The sequence below is a fragment of the Nicotiana sylvestris genome, chromosome 10, assembly GCF_000393655.2.
Source record: "Nicotiana sylvestris chromosome 10, ASM39365v2, whole genome shotgun sequence".
Taxonomy (NCBI): Eukaryota; Viridiplantae; Streptophyta; class Magnoliopsida; order Solanales; family Solanaceae; genus Nicotiana; species Nicotiana sylvestris.
The window spans coordinates 4,768,543-4,788,341 of record NC_091066.1 but is presented as its reverse complement, the minus strand read 5'-3'; the positions used below and the strand labels follow the sequence as shown (position 1 = coordinate 4,788,341).

At 35.4% G+C, this 19,799-nt stretch overlaps 1 protein-coding gene across 1 annotated transcript; it reads right to left on the bottom strand.

Moving 5' to 3' along the window:
* Positions 1 to 11,911: 11,911 nt before the first annotated feature.
* LOC104237152 (calcium-dependent protein kinase 34) lies at positions 11,912 to 18,680 on the bottom strand. Its single transcript, XM_009791241.2, has 9 exons — positions 18,367 to 18,680; positions 17,137 to 17,727; positions 15,957 to 16,100; positions 15,427 to 15,579; positions 14,619 to 14,734; positions 13,972 to 14,139; positions 13,005 to 13,132; positions 12,796 to 12,895; positions 11,912 to 12,301 (listed from the first exon to the last, which is right to left on the bottom strand). Exons 1-9 carry the CDS (start codon positions 18,461 to 18,463, stop codon positions 12,200 to 12,202), a joined length of 1,599 nt encoding a protein of 532 aa, XP_009789543.1. The 5' UTR covers positions 18,464 to 18,680; the 3' UTR covers positions 11,912 to 12,199.
* Between the last annotated feature and the right edge of the window lie 1,119 nt (positions 18,681 to 19,799).

The window sequence follows — 19,799 nt, the reverse complement described above, 5'->3', positions numbered from 1 at the left end:
GAGTTCATAACTAGGGATTCTAGTCTATTTTATACTCCTTTTTGCTTGAGTTTTGGACTAAAAATGTATACAAGTAATCTTGAAAGCTTACATGTTGTGCTTGTTTGTAGGGTTTGGTCAAAAAAGTGACAAGTAGTCAAAACCAGCTCAAAAAGGAGTAAAACCTACACAAGTACCAAGAACAAGTCAAGGCACTATTGTAGCATAAAATCCACTGTAGTTGCAACAGACCCACCGCGGCCGCGTTTCCATTTAGTGCGGTCCGCGGAGGAAAAGTTCAGAAAGGTGCACTTAAGCTCAAGCACTGTGATCCGCGGTAGATTCTCCACAGTTGCAGTAGCCTCTTCACGGTCGCAATCCATTTTATGCGGTACGCGGAGAGGGGATTTAGAGAGATGGGAGATTTAAAGTTAGAAGCCATTGCGGTCCGCAGTCCATTTTGTGCGGACCGCAGTGAAGCCACCGCGGCTGCGGTGTATTTTATGTGGTCCGCGGTGGCCAGATTTAGAGACTGAGCAATGGAGCTAAAAAGCCTCACCGCGGCTGCGGTGCATTTTTCGCGGTTAGCGGTACCTCCGTCAGGGGTATTTTTGTCCAGAAAATTGGGCCTTGTATAAATAGTTCTTTTTTACATTTTTAGGGTATCTTTATCTTAGCAGAGCACGTGAACGGTGGTTTTATTCTATTTTGAGTAATTTGTAGCTAGATTAACACTGAATCTTCAATATCTTTGTTTGTAATCATATTATATGGGTTATTCTTCATCTAAATCTCTGATTTCTTCCATTATTATGAGTAGCTAGACCCATTAGCTAGGGTTGTGGCTCAACCTTAGTGTGGGTATTTGATGGGTCTTTTGTTTTAAGGCTTGAGTATTTATGGGTATTTGATATTTGGATTGATTTGTGTTTTTCATGTTTAATTAGTGGTTGCAAACACTAATTTGTGTCTTTTTGACTTGGGTTCTTCTTGAGAAAGAGAGCTTGAGTCTAGAAAAATCAGTCCAACAAGGAACTGGGGTGTAATCAAGAGATTGATAGCCCCAATTGAAGGGTTAAACCTAGAGATAGTAATATCCGACTTAAGCCTATAGTGCTTGCACAATTTTGACATCCAATTGGTCTTGAGAAAGTCAATTTGGGCAAAGTCACTCAAACTACCGAGAGGTATAGAGTGAGTAGTTTCGTGCATTGGCTATATCGCAATCTCCAACATAATAACTTTGCCTTAGGATTTAGATCCCATCAAGTATTCGCCTAGGAGAAAGTCACTTCTCTGGTGCCTCTTTAACCATTTAGAAAACCTTACAAGCATTTATACTTAGTTTAATTTTGCATATCGGTAACATAAAGTTAGAAGTAACAAACAAACAAATATGATTGGAAGTGTAATTAAGATCACTATGCACTGCTAGTTAAGATAGGAATCCAAATCCCAAACAATCTAGCTCCCTATGGATTCGATCCCGACCATCTTGGGTAAAAGATGCATCAACTGATCTTGCCACTTTGTAGTGGTGTAGGGCTGGACCCGATCATATCTCAATGACTTGGGAACTCAAATCTTCATCTTCGGGCACCACTTGATATCTTCCCAGCTGCCTTAAAACTCTTTGCGATGCATATGGTCAGATACTTCTTAAACCCATCAACATTAGGTAGCCTTTTGTAGTCGTCATATGTATGACTTCCGTTACTAGAATCCATCCTAGAATTCATTCAATCTGACTTGCTTTTAGAGTTCTTAAGTGGGAGACCCAGGCTTCAAACCCTTCTGGAGAATTGTAGTCTTTCACCCTTTCCTCATAACTCTTGATGAAGTTGAACTTGCTCGAGCCATAACTCATGAATTTTGGGTGATGGCAGAGATGCTCGATCAACCACATTTGTAGAAGAACGTTACAACTTTCAAAGAATTGAGCCCCGGACCTACACAATATTAATGCTCAATAGATGTCTTCCAATACTAATGGAGCAAGTCATGATCTTTTTTAGTGGTGAGGATTTGCACAATTCTGGCCATGCGGATATCTATTGTTCCTTCTGCATTCGGAAAGACTATAATTCCCAAAAATGCCACTATGAAAGCAAACCGACGATGAATTTGTCAGATGCTCTTATCTTGTTTGTTGTTTAATCCCTTTTCGTTCATTTCGAACCCACTGAGTGCCCAAACCTGGAATACAAGAAGTAGAAGGAACAACATCCTTTGTTTGCATGGGCCTTCTTCATTTGCTTATTGATATTCAGGAGATCAAAGAATTTGTGCACAGAGGGAGCCCTTGGGAATATAAGTTGTTGTTTTCTCAAGTCCTGGCCAAAGTCAATATATCCGGCTATTTCCTCCAGAGTAGGGCTAAGCTCAAAATCCGAAAAACAAAAAATGTTGTGGACAGGATCCCAAATAGTTACCAAGGCCTTGATTAGATCCTCCTGCTGTTTGATTTCCATAATTTCTATAAGGGCACCCAAATGCTCTTTTACCCAATCCTGAAATTCTCTATCTAAATCATACCACCACATACGAAGCTGTAGCTGAGCCTATTCTATGACCAATAATGATGGGTTCTGGACAGTGTTCATTTGTACCTGTGGATGATAAAGGTTAGGGTTGACTCCAGTGGACTCTTTTTGCGAAACAAGTTTCCAAATTCTAAAGGAGAATGCCCCCCCCCCTCCATTTTAACAAAAAGTGGTTGTGGCCCCTTCACAATTCCAAATAACTTTTTAGGCCGGGGGACGGTACTTTATGAAAAAATGACTCCTTACTGACAGACTTATCCGTTCTTTATGAAAATAGCCCTTTGACAATTGAAAGATGCTCTAAGGCTATCCCGGAAGAACGACTTAAGACATAATTGAAGCTGGGTCGGCTTATTCTTTTGACCAAAGCACTAGACTACACTTTATTTTATTTGGTTAATTTTGCAAAAATGAGGCCGAACCTTATGTAGGTTGCCTGTGTAGCCCACATCCGGTGCGAATCAGACCTGCGTAGTTTGGTCAATTTTGACATAATCGGAAGAAACATGCTATTGACTCATTTTGAAAGGACTCTTTTTTCTTCTTTTTTTTTACTTTTTTTTTTTTTGAAAAATTGCGGCAAAGTTTTGGGATATTTTCAAATACCGAGATTTTCAGAACCGGGCTTTATTTCCTTCCCATCTCACTCTTGATTTTCCTTTCCTGGTCATTCAACATGCAAGCAGAAACAAATAAATATACACATAGCACGTAAGATGTATCAGGATGGTCTGTCACTTTGGGGGTACACCTCTAGACGGATTCAACCCCTGTGTTGAGTCCCCAAGGTCAAATGCACATGATGAAAACAAATGTTCCAACTAGGGATCCGGCATGAGGCTATGTTATTCTAGGTTTAACCTGGGGTTGCATTCTAGATCTGGCTTACCCGAGCGGACAGCTCGAGCCGAGATGGGGGCAACGTACCGGGAGCACGAAAGTCTACCCGGCCTTGTTGCTGACCCAAGCCTCATTCTATTTGGTATGACTTCTAACAGAAAAGTGGGTCACGCGTACGTGTGCACCATATTTTTAAAAGACTTAGAAGGGAGGCGTCAAAAGACAGTTTAATACAGTTCAAATAATAACAAAGTGGTAAATAAGCGAAAATTAGCATATTAGGTCCACAAATACAGTAAAATCAACAATAAAGCCAAGCATAGATCATATTAACAAGCTCGAATTTTGAATCCTGAACCAGAGATTCTGGGTTTGGTTCCCCAGTAGAGTCGTCAGAGTTGTCACACCTCCTTTATCCCGATGGGGGATATGGGAGTTTTTCCAATTAAAGTGATAATAATCTAAATGGGATTATATTATTGTAATATCAACAAACAATAAAGTCAAGCATAGATCGAAATAGGATTATATTATGGTGTCCCAAGTCACCGGTTTAAAATCCCGAATCGAGAAAGTTTTGACTATGTTTTACAATCCGCGAAATACAAAAATCCGGGTAAGAAATTCTGTCAACCCGGGAGAAGGTGTTAGGCATTCTCGGGTTCCGTGGTTTTATCACGGCTGCTTTAATCATACCTGGTTTAATCAATTTGTTTAATTACTCATTTTAAAACCTATGTACATTTACCTTTTACCTCTTTTAATTTGAAACGAATCACGCGTACGTGTATTCATTTTGTTTAGCGCGTCAAGAATCATGTCATGTGTACATGTCCACAATTAATCGTGCTTTATTAATATTAAAAAGATTTGGTCAAAGTTACGCGAACGCATATCTCGAATTTGTTTTTAGAATCGTAATTATGTCACGCGAACGTGTACACAATCATGATGATAGATTAAGTCGCGCCTAAAGTATTTTCTATGAATATTAATGATTTATTTCTTTCCTGAGTTTGAGATTAAAAATAAAACCATCATTCAACTAAAAAGCCCAAAGTGCGATGGGCTTATTCCATTCCAAAATCTTCTAACATCTAGCCTACACATCTTTTCCAAGATTTCAATTTGCTGCTTTCCTTTTTGGCTAATAATCACTAGAAATAAACTTAAACTAAACATTTTAAATTTTCTAACAATGAATCTAATAAGGGTAGTATATATTTTAAAAAGTTCCAATCAAAAAGCATTCTACCTAAGGTACTAGAAACGAATCTGGCGTTACCCACACCGTCTATCTCTTCCTTACTCTCTACAAATAGAGGGACAATATGGGCAGAACTTTCTCACCCATAAGAACCGGTTATTTCCTTAGACTGTAACAAGAATTGTTAATTAACACAAATACTTAACAACTACTCAAACTGGAACAAAACTGTGAATTAAATGTCCAATATTACAATCAATTCAGTCACACCAGCGAAACATGAATGCTAAGGAGACAAATTTGAAAGACGATTTAGTAATTGAACATGAAGTTTCTTTTCCTAAGAGTACATGAAATTGGAACATCAGAACTGATCCCTCAAACTTAACAAATGAATCATTTCCAGCATATTAGTCAATACCCAATTCGATGAACAGACAAAGACAAGTTGTTTGCACCATACATTTGTCCTCAACAAACTAAACTTTCAAGCAGATCCAGTACATGAAGGATGAATTACTAAGCATTGATACTGAATATCCAACTAATCATTGACTTACATAACAAATTTATCATATTTAAGTAAGAGCTAAAAAAGGAAGAAGTTAAAGGAAAGAGCTAGATGACTCAAAAGAACATGAAAACTAAAGTTCAACATGAGTAACTTCATTGATTTCACAGCACAAGTACATCTTCCACACAAACTTGTTTACATTCCATTTACTATTCAAGGTTCAAAGGAGTACCTGGATACAGCAAGTGAATAGAATAAGAAAGATATCTCTGAAATCAACGAGTAACATCAACAAATAACAGGAAAAATAGCTAAAGGACAGCTCAAACAACCTAGCAAATGACACTGGAGGACAGCAGACTAAGCCTTGATTTCGAAACCAAAAATCCAACTGTAATCTCAAGACCAATGAAAATCTAATGCAAGATCATTGCTCAATGAGAAGGAAATTCATTACTTTCAGAAAGATGGGTTCAAATCTGAAATCTGTCTTAAAATTAATCTTAAAAGATGATGGAAAGGAAGTTGAATTTTCAGAGGTTTTTTAGGTGTCCAATTCGTGTCCTTTGAGAGAGAGAAGGGTCTTATATATATATATATGGAATGAAATCTGCCAGGTGCTCCTAAGGATAAGGGAATCATTCTCTACAACCAACCCTAATTTTCAGGAAAAGAGCATCTTTTTTAACAGAAAATGGACAGTTGTCCAGTTCTATTCAATTTCAACATCTTTTCACAACAAATTTGGACAATTATCCAAATCTAGAAACTTCCTAATGCCTTATCTGAAATTCCTATTTTTACCTCCCAATTGACCCCCTTTAAACTTTGTTTATCACCAATAACCCCCTTTACTTTCTAATTAGCAATCAAACCTTCCCCATCACATAATAAAAACAAGTATCAGAAACAAATAAACACAGAAACAAACTATTACCCTAAAAAAACCTAGCTGAATTACTGCATTAATAAAGAAAACTGATATGATTACCTTAAACACCTAAGATTAACTGATAAATAAGCGATTAACAATTAAACTAACTACACTACCAAGTAACCTAAGGATTAAACACATTCTATTGTCAAGATTTAAGAAAAAATAAAAGAAAATAAACAAATAAAAATGAAACAACAACAATTGGTATGGAAAGTACTAAACGGAAGAAAATTAAACCTAAAATGACTTCCCATGAGGCTGGCCAGAGTTTGGTGAGTCAGTCAAAATCTGATGACCTCGGAGTGACTCAAAACTGACATCAATCGATTGCTCTTGTTGAGAGAAATCTATTAATGTAAGCTTTAGGCCAAATCGAGTTGGAAAAGCACGAAAATCAGGAAAGGGGAAAGAAGTTAGGTTTCTCGATTTTAGATTTGAAATTGAGAGGAATCTATTGGGATTTTTGTAAGATTAATGGTAGGATGGTGATTAGGCTGATGTGAGGAGTATGGGATGTGAATTTGGGGTTATTTGGTGACGGTTTGCCGCCGTGGGGCGATTTCTGGTGGGCGGCGGGCGGCGGCGGGTGATGAAGGATTTTAGGGCGGCTAGGATTAGGGTTAAGTGAGAGACGAGAGGAATGGGAGGGTCTGAAGGGTTTTGGGGGGGTCTTAGGACACTTATATGGGGAGATGAGGGTCAGTTCCCAGCCGTCGGATCATCGAATATCAACGGTTAAGATTGGAAGACGCAAAATGGCGTCGTTTTGGGTAAAGGGTGGGGCTGGACCGGGTATGGGGACTGGGCTGGGGCTGGTTAAAGCAAAATTTGGGTTAAGGGCAAATTGGGCCCAAACATTGAGACAGCCTTTTTCCCTTTTCTTGATTTTTTCTTTCTCTTTTCTTAATTTATAAAATTAAATTAAAACCTAAACTAAATCCTAAATAAAATCTAATATGTAGAATTAAAATAATTATCTATTTCTGTCACTAAAATAGTTAATTAACCTAAAACAAATGGAAGAAAATTACTAATTTGCAATTAAAACTAAAGTTAAATATGTAAAATGACCCATATTTGCAATTTTTGCTCAATAATGCAATTAATTAACAACTTAAACCTAAAAATGCAAATATCAACCTAAAAATGTAATGCATGAAATTGAACATTTTTAGGGTATTTTCCATGATTTTTAAAATATTAAATATGCGGAAAAATGTAACTAAATGCAAACAATTAACTTAGGCTCATGACTCGTGAGACCTATGTAACCTAGGGTCTGATACCAACTTGTCACGACCCCAAAACCAACCCGGTCATGATGGCGTCTATCATGAAACTAGGCCAGCTGACACATTTCCAAAGTAGTTCAATATTTCATTTAAAACTTAAATAACAATCTTTTTCAACTGAAATTTCATAAAAGATATAAAGTCAAAAACCAAAATGCGAAAATAAAAGCCCAAACTCGGGAGTTACTAAGTCATGAGCAATACTACAATTTGAATTGAAATATAACAAGGCCAAAAATAGTCTAAAAGTAGCCAAAGTATACTAGAATGAAGATAAAAAAAAAAAAAGGAGAAAGACGGGACTGCGAGCGCCAGGAAGCTACCTCGCTATCTCCGGTGATAATCCGCGACTTGAGTAGTCAACAGCCGCTACAGTGGCCTGAGATACCTTGATCTGCACACAAGGTGTATGGGGTAACGTGAATACACCAACTCAGTAAGTAAGAAGTCCAAACTATAGACTGATAGGTAGTGACGAACTAAACTTCAGCAATTATAACACATTTAAATTGTAAAGTAAAGTAGGCATGCTGGTAATTTAATTGTTCAACTCAATAGTAAAGCAAAGTACCAATCCGAACGATGTAAAGTATAAAGCTCAGTAGATCTCTACATGTCAATGCCAAAAATGTATGAGACTGCACCGTGTACACCTACTCTTAACTGCTCAACTACTCGTTACCGCATATGGCCATCCAGACTAGGGAAATCCATCCCGGAATATATACAACACTGACTTCTAGTCAACCGGTACCGAGGAACAAGTGTAATCCAACCCTGAGAAGAAACCCATCTCCAGGTATCAATACTTCGGACAAATCCATGTCCAGGGAAATTCATCCCTCAATAATATCGCTCGCGCTCACTGGGGGTGTGTAGACTCTGGAGGGTCTCCTTTCATCCCAAGTGCTCTAACAAGCCAACGAACGCATAATCAATAATTTGTTGTGGCTTGCAGCCCGATCCCATAATTGTCACTCATAATCATGCTCTCGGCCTCATTCAGTCATCACTCTCCAGCTCACACACACACACGGGCTCACAATGCCATGAAACTAGCCCGAAACAATGATATAATGTGCCAAATAACAACAACTGAGACTGAGACATGACATGATATGCATGAACAAGACTGAGTACAGAATATCAATGAAACTAATAAGATGACAGCAAGAAACGACCACTCGGGTCTCAACAGTATTGGCATGCAGCCTAACATGATAATTAGCATGATTTACAGTTCATTTCCTTAATCATATAATCACAACACAGATATCAACAAGAAAGAGTCACTAAGCGGTGCCATGGAATAAACCAGGCCACAATTTTTACGGTGCACGCCCACACACCCATCACTTGGCATTTGCTCACCTCAATATGTAATCATATGACACATAGTTCGGGGTTTCGAACCCTCAGAACCAAGTTTGGAAGCGTTACTTACTTCAAACCAAGCCAAATTCTACTCTACTACACCTTTGCCTTTGGAATCGGCCTCCAGACATTCCGAATCTAACCAAAAGCAATACAATGCAATCAATATAGGCCAAGGAATCAATTCCAAATGAAAACTAGCAATTCAACTCAAAATCTCGAAATTCACCCAAACCCGACCCCCGGGCCCACGTATCAGAATCAGACAAAAATTGCACAACTAGAAACTCCTTCCACTCGCGAGTCTATACATACAAGATTTATCAAAATCCGATTCCATTTGACCCCTCAAACCCTCAATCAAAACTCTCCAAAATCCCAAGCCCTAACCCCTCATTTCACCCTTAATCACCACTAATTACATGATTAAACCATAGAAGACTACCATAATTACGAGTATTATGGCTCAAATTACTCACCTCAGTGAAAACTCCCTTGAATTCCTCTTCAAATTGCTCCCAAAAGCTCCAAATCCGGATGAAAAATGGTGAAATATGACAAAAATTCGCGAAGGGGCCTTTTTATACATTCTGCCCAGCACTTACGCATCTTCGGCCAAAATCACGCACGTACGGGACCGTACCTGCGGTCCATACGCCACATCTGCGCATTTCACTTAAATTTCCAACTTTCGTACCCGCTCCCCAGGCCTCGCACCTGCGGGCTCGCATATGCGGTCCAACTTCCGCTCATGCGGTCCTTCTCCACTTCTGCGGTCCAATTCTGCTTCTGCGGACCACGCACATGTGGTCCCCAATCCGCAGGTGCGGAAATGACAGAAGCAGCAGCTTCAACTGCTCAAACCGATTTCCAACCCTTCCGTTGACAATCCGAATCCATCCCGAGGCCCTCGGGACCTTAACCAAAAATACCAACAAGTCATATACCACTATTCAAATCTATTCAAACCTTCGGAACACTCCAAATAACATCAAAACACCAAATCACCCTCGGATTCAAGCCTAAAAATCTCTAAACTTCCGAATTCCGCAAATGATACCGAAACCTATCAAACCTCATCCGAATGACCTGAAATTTTGCACACACATCATAAATGACACTACGTACCTACCCAAATTTCTAGAATTCCATTCCGAGCTCGATATCAAAATTTTCACTGTCGACCGAGAAACGCCAAATTTTTAATTTCGCTAATTCAAGTCCAAATCTACCACGGACCTCTAAATTACATTCCGAACATGCTCCTAAGTCCAAAATCACCTAACGGAGCTAACTGAACTGCCAGAATTCACACCCGAGATCATCTACTCATAAGTCAATATCTTGTTGACTTTTCTAACTTAAGCTTCTAAATAAGAGACTAAGTGTCTCATTCCTCTCCAAATCCACTCCGAATCCGAACCAACTGACTCGATACTACACAATACAGCTGAACAACACATAAAGAAGCAGAAATGGGGGAAATAGAGCTATAATTCACGAAACGATCGGCCGGGTCGTTACACTTATATAGTTATGTCTTACTAGGATCAAAGAAATATTTGGAGCACAAATTATATATTTTGTGCTATGAAGACTTTATGAAGAAAAAAACCCAAAATAACTCGAAAACCCGAAAAATCCGAGAAAAACCAAGATTAAAAAATCTGACTTTTATTGATTTGATTTGGTCTCTAGATTTAATAACCGACACAATTGGTTTGTTTGGTAATTGAAAAACCCTAACCAACCTGATCTATGTACACCCCTAAACAAAACAATGATTATTTTATAATGACTTTGCAAACACTGACTATTTTTTGATTACCAGTCTGAAAACTGGCTAGCCCGTGGTATTTTTACGCTATATTGCATGCACATCATTGCCTACTTTTTAGAAAAAGTTCCTTCAATTTATTAAAAATATCAGTTGTATACATTATTTATATAAGAATTTTTTACTTTATCGGTAATTCGGTATAGTTTAATATGCAATAAAAATAAGTTTGTCTTGGAGGAATTTCACCCTTTTGGCCTCTAGTTTACTGCATAAAACAATGCATTTCAAATTTTCAATACTTGATTGTTGACTCTTGAAATAAGTTTGCATTTGTATATTATTTCTTAGCATGGGTTTGAAACTTTTTCGAATTGGATTTTCTTAGAAATATTAAACGTCTTCCTTGTTGTTCAATAAGTAGAAAATTATTCAAAAATAGCCACTATTTTGCTGCAACACGGAAAGTTCCAGCATAATATACTGGAGATCGGTGCACCTGTGTATGAACTTCCAGCATATTATGCTGGAACTCCAACACGCGAAAAGTTCCAGCATAATATACTGGAGATTGGAGCATCTGTATATGAACTTTCAGCATATTATGATGAACCGATAGAATATATACTGGAGTTAGGGTTGTTCATTTGGATCGGATATCCAAAATTCGAACTGATCCATTCAATTTCGGATTTCAGATTTCGGATTGGGTCGGATTTCGAATTGTGTTTATTAAAATTTTGGATCGGATTCGGATTGGTATATTTTAATCCAATCCGATCCGAAATCCGAAATTATTAGGTAATGTATAAATACTACACTTTAATTTCGGATAGTTAGACTTCCTTTACATCTTCCTCCAAGTTATTACCTTTACAATTGCTAGATTTAGCTATATTGGCATCATAGTACTCTCATAATTGCATAAACATGAATTTTTCTTAATGTATTGCCTCTTTTACGAAGAATATATACATATTAGTTTGCAACTTTGAGGCATAATACGATCCGAAAACTGATCCGATCCAAACTTTAAAATCTGATCCAATCCGATATAATTCGGATCGAGTTCGGATTGCATTTTCTAGAATCCGAAATCCGAAATGTGCTAAATCCGATCCGATCCTATCCGTGCACAACCCTAACTGGAGTTCCAATAATTTCGGTATATTATGCTGGAGTATTTTCCGGATTTTGAATAGTGTTTTTTTTTCCAGATTTATCTTTACATGAAAAGTGACTAAATTTCGATTACTTTTGAAATTGTGCTATTTTTGAATGACCACTTGTAAATCTAGCTATTTTTAAATTTCTCCCAATAACTTGATGTGTAATTCATCAAATTAATAATATCGAAAACGTCATTGATTAAAAACACTTAGTATCTATTTCTAGCATTGCACAAAAAATATATATACACATGTATTTATATATAATATTATATATAGACAATACATTAAAGAACCCATTGTTTCCAACTCAAAACAACCATGGATTTAAAAAATAAAAAATTACCCTCAAACCCCAACTATACATCCCTCAATTCTACTATCTTATTTTTCTTTTCAATTGTATTTTTTTAACATCTTAATTAATATACAAGAGCATCTATAATTTTGAAACTCTCTTGAAATTTGGTCTCCCTCCCCTCAATGAAGACACCAATATAGTGTTAATTCTTTTTAATTATTTTTTTCGAATTTTCTGATATCAACAACAATAACAACAACAATAATTTACTCGACGAAAACCTCCCTTCGTTTCTTTGCATTTGTTGCTGCTTCTGGATTTCCTTTCTTCATCATAGCAACAAACTCATCATAATTTATACGACCATCCTGCAAAAAAATATAGTTTCTACTTTAATTTTTTGGATAAATATTTGTTAAATACAGAACTATAAATGATTAGAGTCATAATCACTTAATTAACCTTATATTTGTTCTGTTTTAGACTTGTAGACAATATAAAGGAAAATGAACTAATATAATGATTATAGTCAATTAATCAACTAGTCTAGCCTTATCCTAGATTAATCCGATCGGCTATATGAATCATCTATATATAATCACTTAATATAAATTTCTAGGAATTTTTTTGGACGTACCCTAAAAGTCGTATAAAATTGAAAAATATGTTTCTTTAATTTTTATTTATTTACCAGGTTCAATTTATTAAAGTCGTCTGTCTATATGTCTAAAAAAAGACAGTCCAATGCGCAAAGTATTCAGTATTTATGCAGAGTTCGGAGGAATAGCCGCACCCCAAAGGGTGTGATGTAGATAGTCGATCTATATGTCTATGCATGGATATATGTATATATTTTACTTACATTATCAGAGTCAACTTCAGATATAATTTCTTTTATATCCTTTGCATCATTCATACCAAATTCTCGTAAAGCCTGCTCTAATTCTTCCATTGTAATATACCTGATCAATTAAAAATAAATATATTATAAGATAATGTTGAACACAATTTGTTACAACGGCTCAATATTGACGGTGCTAAAAAATATTTACACAATCAGATCGTACTTACCCGCTATTATCCTTATCAAAGTATTGGAAAGCTTTGTAAAGATGTTCTTCTCTGTCCATTCTATTCATGTGCATTGTTGCTGTGATGAATTCTTCATAATCAATTGTCCCATTTCCATCAGCATCAGCCTAATTATTTCAAATAATATACAATCACAATAATTAGCTTTAGAAGTTTTTTTTAAAAAAAAAAAAAGAAAAAAAAATTCCAAAATTGAGGAAATTCTAATTTGGTCAATTTTTAAAAGAAAATTTAGTTGCAAAATAGTCACTTAAGCTCACAAACATATTCATTGTCACATTAAATTAATTGTTATAGTGGACGGGGCAGTCCGGTACACGAAATATACTACGTTCATGCAGGGTTCGGAAAAATATTAATGGCCGATTTCACGGCTTGAACCCGTGACCTATAGGTTACATAGAGATAACTTTACGGTTACACCAAAGCTAAAGGTCAATTTTCCAAAATAGAAAAAATTCTAATTTGGTTCAATTTTTAAAAAAAAAAATTATTTACAAAATACTCACTAAAGGTCACAAACATATTCATTGTCACATTAAAGTAATTGTTATAATTGACGAGGCAGTCCAGTGCACGAAGCATATGTGTTCATGCAAATCTCAAGGGGATGTGATGTAGACAGACTACCCTGATGCAAGCATCAGTAGGTGATTTTACGGTTTGAACCTGTGATCTCTAGGCCACACAGAGATAACTTTACTGTTACTCCGAGGCTCCTCTTCAATTATTATAGTGAACTGGTAGTCCAGTGCACGAAGCATACTGCGTTCATGCAGGATCCGGGAAAATATCAATGGCTAATTTCATAGCTTGAACCCGTAACATATAGGTCACAGGGGAACAACTTTACCGTTATTATAGTGGACGAAATTTAAAATGAAATGTTTTAATATTAAAAAGCTATTTCATTTTTGAAAAATTATGTGAAATTAAGGGAACTTACAGCTTCCATTAATTGTTTAATTTCATAATCTGATAATTTGTTCCCTTGTTTGGCTAATCCTTGCTTTAATTCCTCAAGTGTAATTGTGCCACTATTATCAGTATCCATGCCTCTGAACATCTGCTTTAATCCCATAATTTCTTCTTCAGAGAGGCACCCTGCAATTACCTGCAATAATTTCTCCAATTAAATATTTTAATGAATTTATTTTTTCATTAATGGTGTCTAACTTTTACACCATCAGGTTAAGTTACCTACAATAATAGGTCATAATTATTTATATTACTCCCTCCATTGTAATTTATGTGACACAGTTCGTATTTCGAAAGTCAAACTTCTTTATTTTGACTGTCAATTCAGATATATAATTTTTAAGTTTTTAAAAAAAAAAAAAATTACATATTTAGAAACTATATAAAAAATATTATAAGGCACAATAATTAATAATAATTTAAAATATTTAAAAAGAGCATACGAATAAATTGCGGTAACAAAATTTTCTTGTTTGACTCTCGAAAAGCGAAAAATGTCATATAAATTGGGACAGAGGGGTAACAATTAACAAGCATAATTTGTCGGGGAAATAGAGTAATTAACCTGCTATATGTAACATTTTAAATCATACTGATAGTGTAAAAATTCTTTACCCGAAGAGCAACTTTCTTGAACTTGTTCATAGCTCTAAAGTTTTTGAGCTTATTGAGAACAGCATTGTCAAGTGGTGTATCTGGTGCTTCTCCATCCTCCTTTATCCAGGGATGATCTAATTCATATACATATAAATGCATGCTTATTTAGATAATCAGTAGCGGAATCAGAAATTTAATTAATAGATGTCAAAATATAAAGAAGAAATTAACGGAATTTAATATATAGTTTAGGGATAATGCATGAAATCCACCCCATCCTTTGACCCATTTACCAACTATACACCTTTTCTTTTCGGGGGTTCTATTACCCCCCTGAATTTATTTTTACCATAATTGATTTAACATTATATGTTAAATTAAACCCGACACGTCAAATCAATTATGGTAAAAATAATGTTAAATCAATTGATTAAACAACATATAATGTTAAATCAATTATGGTAAAAATAAGTTCACGGGGTAATAGGACCCCCGAAAAGAAAAGGTGTGTAGTTGATAAATGGGTCATAGGATGGGATGGATTTTATGCATTATCCCTATAGTTTATATACATAAAAGTAATGACCTAGATAACCAATATAATTTTATGGCGATAGCGTGTCAAATTGACACCCGTTAGACTAAGGTGGCTCCGCCACTGTCGATAAAATATAATCATATTTTTATACCATCAGATTAAATTGACGTGAAATAATTAAAAAAAATGTAACTATTCCTCCAAATTAAATATTTTTTAATGTTTTATGGGAAAATTTATTTTCAAAATGGCTAAATATATAACAATTTACACATTAAATAAACTTACTTAGGACTTGAAGTGCTGTCAATCTCTGACTTGGGTCTGAATTTAACATTTTCCTAACAAGATCCTTAGCTCCAGAAGAAATTGAAGGCCAAGGGTCACTTGAAAAATCAACATGTCCCCTCAATATTGCATTAAATATTCCATTTTCAGATTCTGAAAATAAATTAAAACCATCATTATACCATGAGGTTAAATTTTTATGCAATAAAAATAGAAGAATTAACTTAAATAACCATCCATCCGTTTAAATTTAAAATAGTTGACCGATGCATAATACATATAGTCCAAGCATAATATCTGTATAACCATGTATAATCAATGTATACTCTATGAATACCGACTAAGATAAATAAACAGTGAATCCAATCGACTATTTGTATAAAGATCCGTAAAAAATATTTACACAATAAAATAACTAACATCAAGTGATAATTTTGATAAAATTGATACATACTTACTAATTTACTCTCATTTGTTAAACTGCACTGATAGCGTAAAATATCTTTATATTGTAATTAAATATAATTTACCTGCCCAAAAAGGAGGAACACCACAAAGAAGAATATATAACATGACACCAATACTCCAAATATCAACTTCTGGACCATATCTTCTCTTTAACACTTCAGGTGCTATGTAATATGCACTGCCCACTATATCTTTAAACACATCTCCTGAGAAATTTAAAAAAAAAAAAAAAGTTAAGCATAAAAAATAAAAATAAAAAATCAGAATTTTATTAAATTAACACACAAAAAACTATATGTTTAGCTTTTGAGTCAAACATAGGGGGGGTAACCTTTTTTTATGAGTTCAATTGACCCCAAAATTTCGATATGGAATATAAATATAACTAAAAAAATCACTAAAATTTCAACAAGTATTAAATTTTTAACGCATAATTGTTTGGGCTAATTATCTTATTTTTGTGGCTATTGTGACTGCTTCTTTTTTTATGATTTCTCCACTACTATATCTCTTTTACAAATTTGCTATGTTTATACTTTAAGGGGAGCCTTGACGTAAGATTGATGTCATGTGACTAGCAAAATTTTATTAAATTAACATGCCAAAAAGCTACATGTTTAGCTTTTGTGTCAAACAAAGGTGGATATAATGTCTTTTCATTAGTTCAATTGAACCCAATATTTCGACACGGAACATAAATATAAGTACAAAATCACTAAAATTTCAATAAATATAAAACTCTGAAAGCATAATTTCAAAATATAATGTGTTCGGGCTAGGGGTCTTGGAGCAACAGTAAAGTTTTCTCCATGTGACCTATAGGTCATGAATTCGGACCGTGGAATCAGTCACTAATGCTTGTATTATGGTAGATTGTCTACATCACACCCCTTGAGATGCGGCCACCTGGACCCTACAAGAATCCAGAATGCCTTGTGCACCGGCTTGCTCTATAATGTGTTCCACTTAAGAATCTCGAAGTTTGGTAAAACTCTTTTTTTTTTCTTGAACTCCGTAACCAGGGGCAGAGCTAGAGTATTCCGAGCGGGTTCGGCTGAACCCTGTATTTGTCTTAAAAAATTCATTAAATATATATAAATTATTAATTTAGAATCCAGTAGTTTTAAAACGACTAGAATTCCGAACTCATAAACTTGAAATTCTAGCGCCGCCTCTGTCCGTAACAAGTTTAACAGTATCATATAAAATGAAACGAAAGGAGAGAGTAGTAGATGTTGTTACCTTGCTTGTAGAACACAGAAAGACCAAAATCAGTAGCTTTAAGAGGTGCATCTTCATCTTTACTAAGGAGAAGGAAATTTTCAGGTTTAAGATCTCTATGAATAACTCCCATTGAATGACAAGTATGTACAATTTGAACAATTGTTCTTAACAATGAAGCAGCTGCTCTTTCTGTATAATGTCCTTTAGCAATAATTCTATCAAAAAGTTCACCTCCAGCACATAATTCCATGACCAAATGTACAGAATGTTTGTCTTCATATGCCCCTTTTAATTCCACAATATTTGGTTGTTCTGTCAAATGATGCATTATTTGCACTTCCCTTCTTACATCCTCAATATCTTCTTTATTTACCAATTTTCTTTTGGCAATTGTTTTGCATGCAAATTGTTCTCCTGTTTGTTTGTGTGTACATAAATGTGTTACACCAAATTGACCTCTTCCTAGCTCTTTTCCTAGTGTATATGTTGCTTTTATATCCTCCATTGGTCTACCTAAAACTGGCCCTATTGGGGCTGCTTTAGATGGTTTTGATGAATGGTTTGGTGATGCATGAGGTGGAATCTTTGATGGTGTGGTGTCATGATTTCCTGCATGTAATAACACCATATGTCATCAGACATTGCTTTGTCGAAAATTTTCAGCATAATATAATGTGTATGCATATGCATTTTGTGCATGCACATACGTGCGTACTGCGCATACATGTATGTGTTTGAATGTTCTATGTTTGTAACAAAAGATGTCATTAGACATTGCTTCGTCGAAAAAATATCAATATAATATAATATATGTGTATGCACACGCATATACATTTTTTTGTTATTGTGTATGCACACGTACGAAAGGGAGCCTTGGCGTAATTGGTAAAGTTGTTGCCATGTGACCAGGAGGTCACGAGTTTGAGCTGTGGAAACAGTCTCTTGCAGATATGCAAGGTAAGACTACATACAATAGACCCTTATGGTCTCGGCCCTTCCCCAGACCCCGTGCATAAGGGGAGGTTAGTGCACCGGGCTGCCCTTTCTTTTTGTATGCACACGGATATACATTTTTGTGCATGCACATACATGCGTGCCATGCATGCATGTATGTGTTTGTATGTTTTATGTTTGTAACAAAAGATGTCATCCGACACTATTTCGTTGAAAACTATCAGTGTAATATATTGTGTTGTGTTTATATGCAATAGGGTGATATTGCATGAAAATAATGTAAATTAAGATTACCTGCATGTGATTCTCCTTGTTTTGAATATGATTGTGCAATTTCTTCATTAGAATTTTGTGCAGGATCAGACTCTGCCTTTGAGCAACAACCCCCCATTGGGACAAAATGCCAAGAAAAAAATCCAAACTATTTTTTTAATTATTATTTATTTTTATCTATAGAGAAATCAAGGAGAAGGAAGGGAAATGTTAGAAATGAATGAATGAATGGAGAATGGGGTGGCCCAAAGGGAGAGCAAGAAAGGGAAAAATGGGGATTTGAGGGAATTAAAAAAAAAAGAAAAAATTTGTTAGAGAAAGAGTTCCATTAATGGTGTAGTTTTTTCACAAACACAAAAAAGGAAGGTTAGGGGTGTTGGAGTGATGAGGTAATTGTTTTAGGATTGATTGTGAGAGATTGTAGGACAAAACAATTAAATTCGAGAGATTTTATTTTTTTTTTCTTTTTTCTTAATTATTTTTTAAGTTTAATACCTTTTCTATAAATTTCCAAAAGTGTTGTTGAAAAACTTGTGTAGAAGGAAACAAGTTTGGGACTTTTTATTAGCGGGGGAATAAAAGTTATTACACACAGCTCACACTTTTTTTAAAGGATTTTCTATAGTTAACATATGCTAATATCCAATAGGATTTTCTTTGTCTCAATAGGATTAGTAAGGTAAGGTTTAGCCCGGTTAGTGTTGCCTTGATCCTATGCCTTTGGAAAAATATCCACACGGCTATGAGATTATATGCCCTCGTGAGACTTTGCCGGCAGCTACACCATGAATCCTCTACATGAGGCTGCCATCATAAGGCAATGTGAGGCGTAGAGGAGTGATTATATAGTCAAGGCATATGGGTAACAATACCGGTGTTATTGTCCCCCTTATTTGTACTTTTCCTAATTGTTGTATTTTCCTTTTCTTTTTATTAATAAAAAACTAACCCTAGGCGCTTGCCTAGCGGAATGCCAAAATATATATATATATATATATATGGCATGAATTATATTATGACTTGTAATTCAATTAAAAACTTAGATTCATATTCATCAACTTCTTAATTTCTTTTTGAATGCGCTTTTGGAAATTACACTTCAACTGCTTATACAGTCAGATCAGTCTATAACAACATCGTTATATAATAGCCAGCTAAGTTTTTATAGAACCAATTTTTAAACTATGTTATAATATATGTTTTCTATTACAGCATTTCGCTATAATAGCAACAAAAAAAAAAAACGAAACAAATGAGGCTGTTATAAAGAGGTTTGAATATATTATTATGCTCTGTGCTTGACATATATTTTGTTTTTCAAAATTCACCATCTTGAACAGCTCAAGAAATGGATGCTCTTGAACCAAAATGAGTTCTCCACAAAAAGATGCCTATGTTGCATAATACAAGGGAATAGGATACCACAGGATTGTGGTGGCCTTGAAAATGGAAAA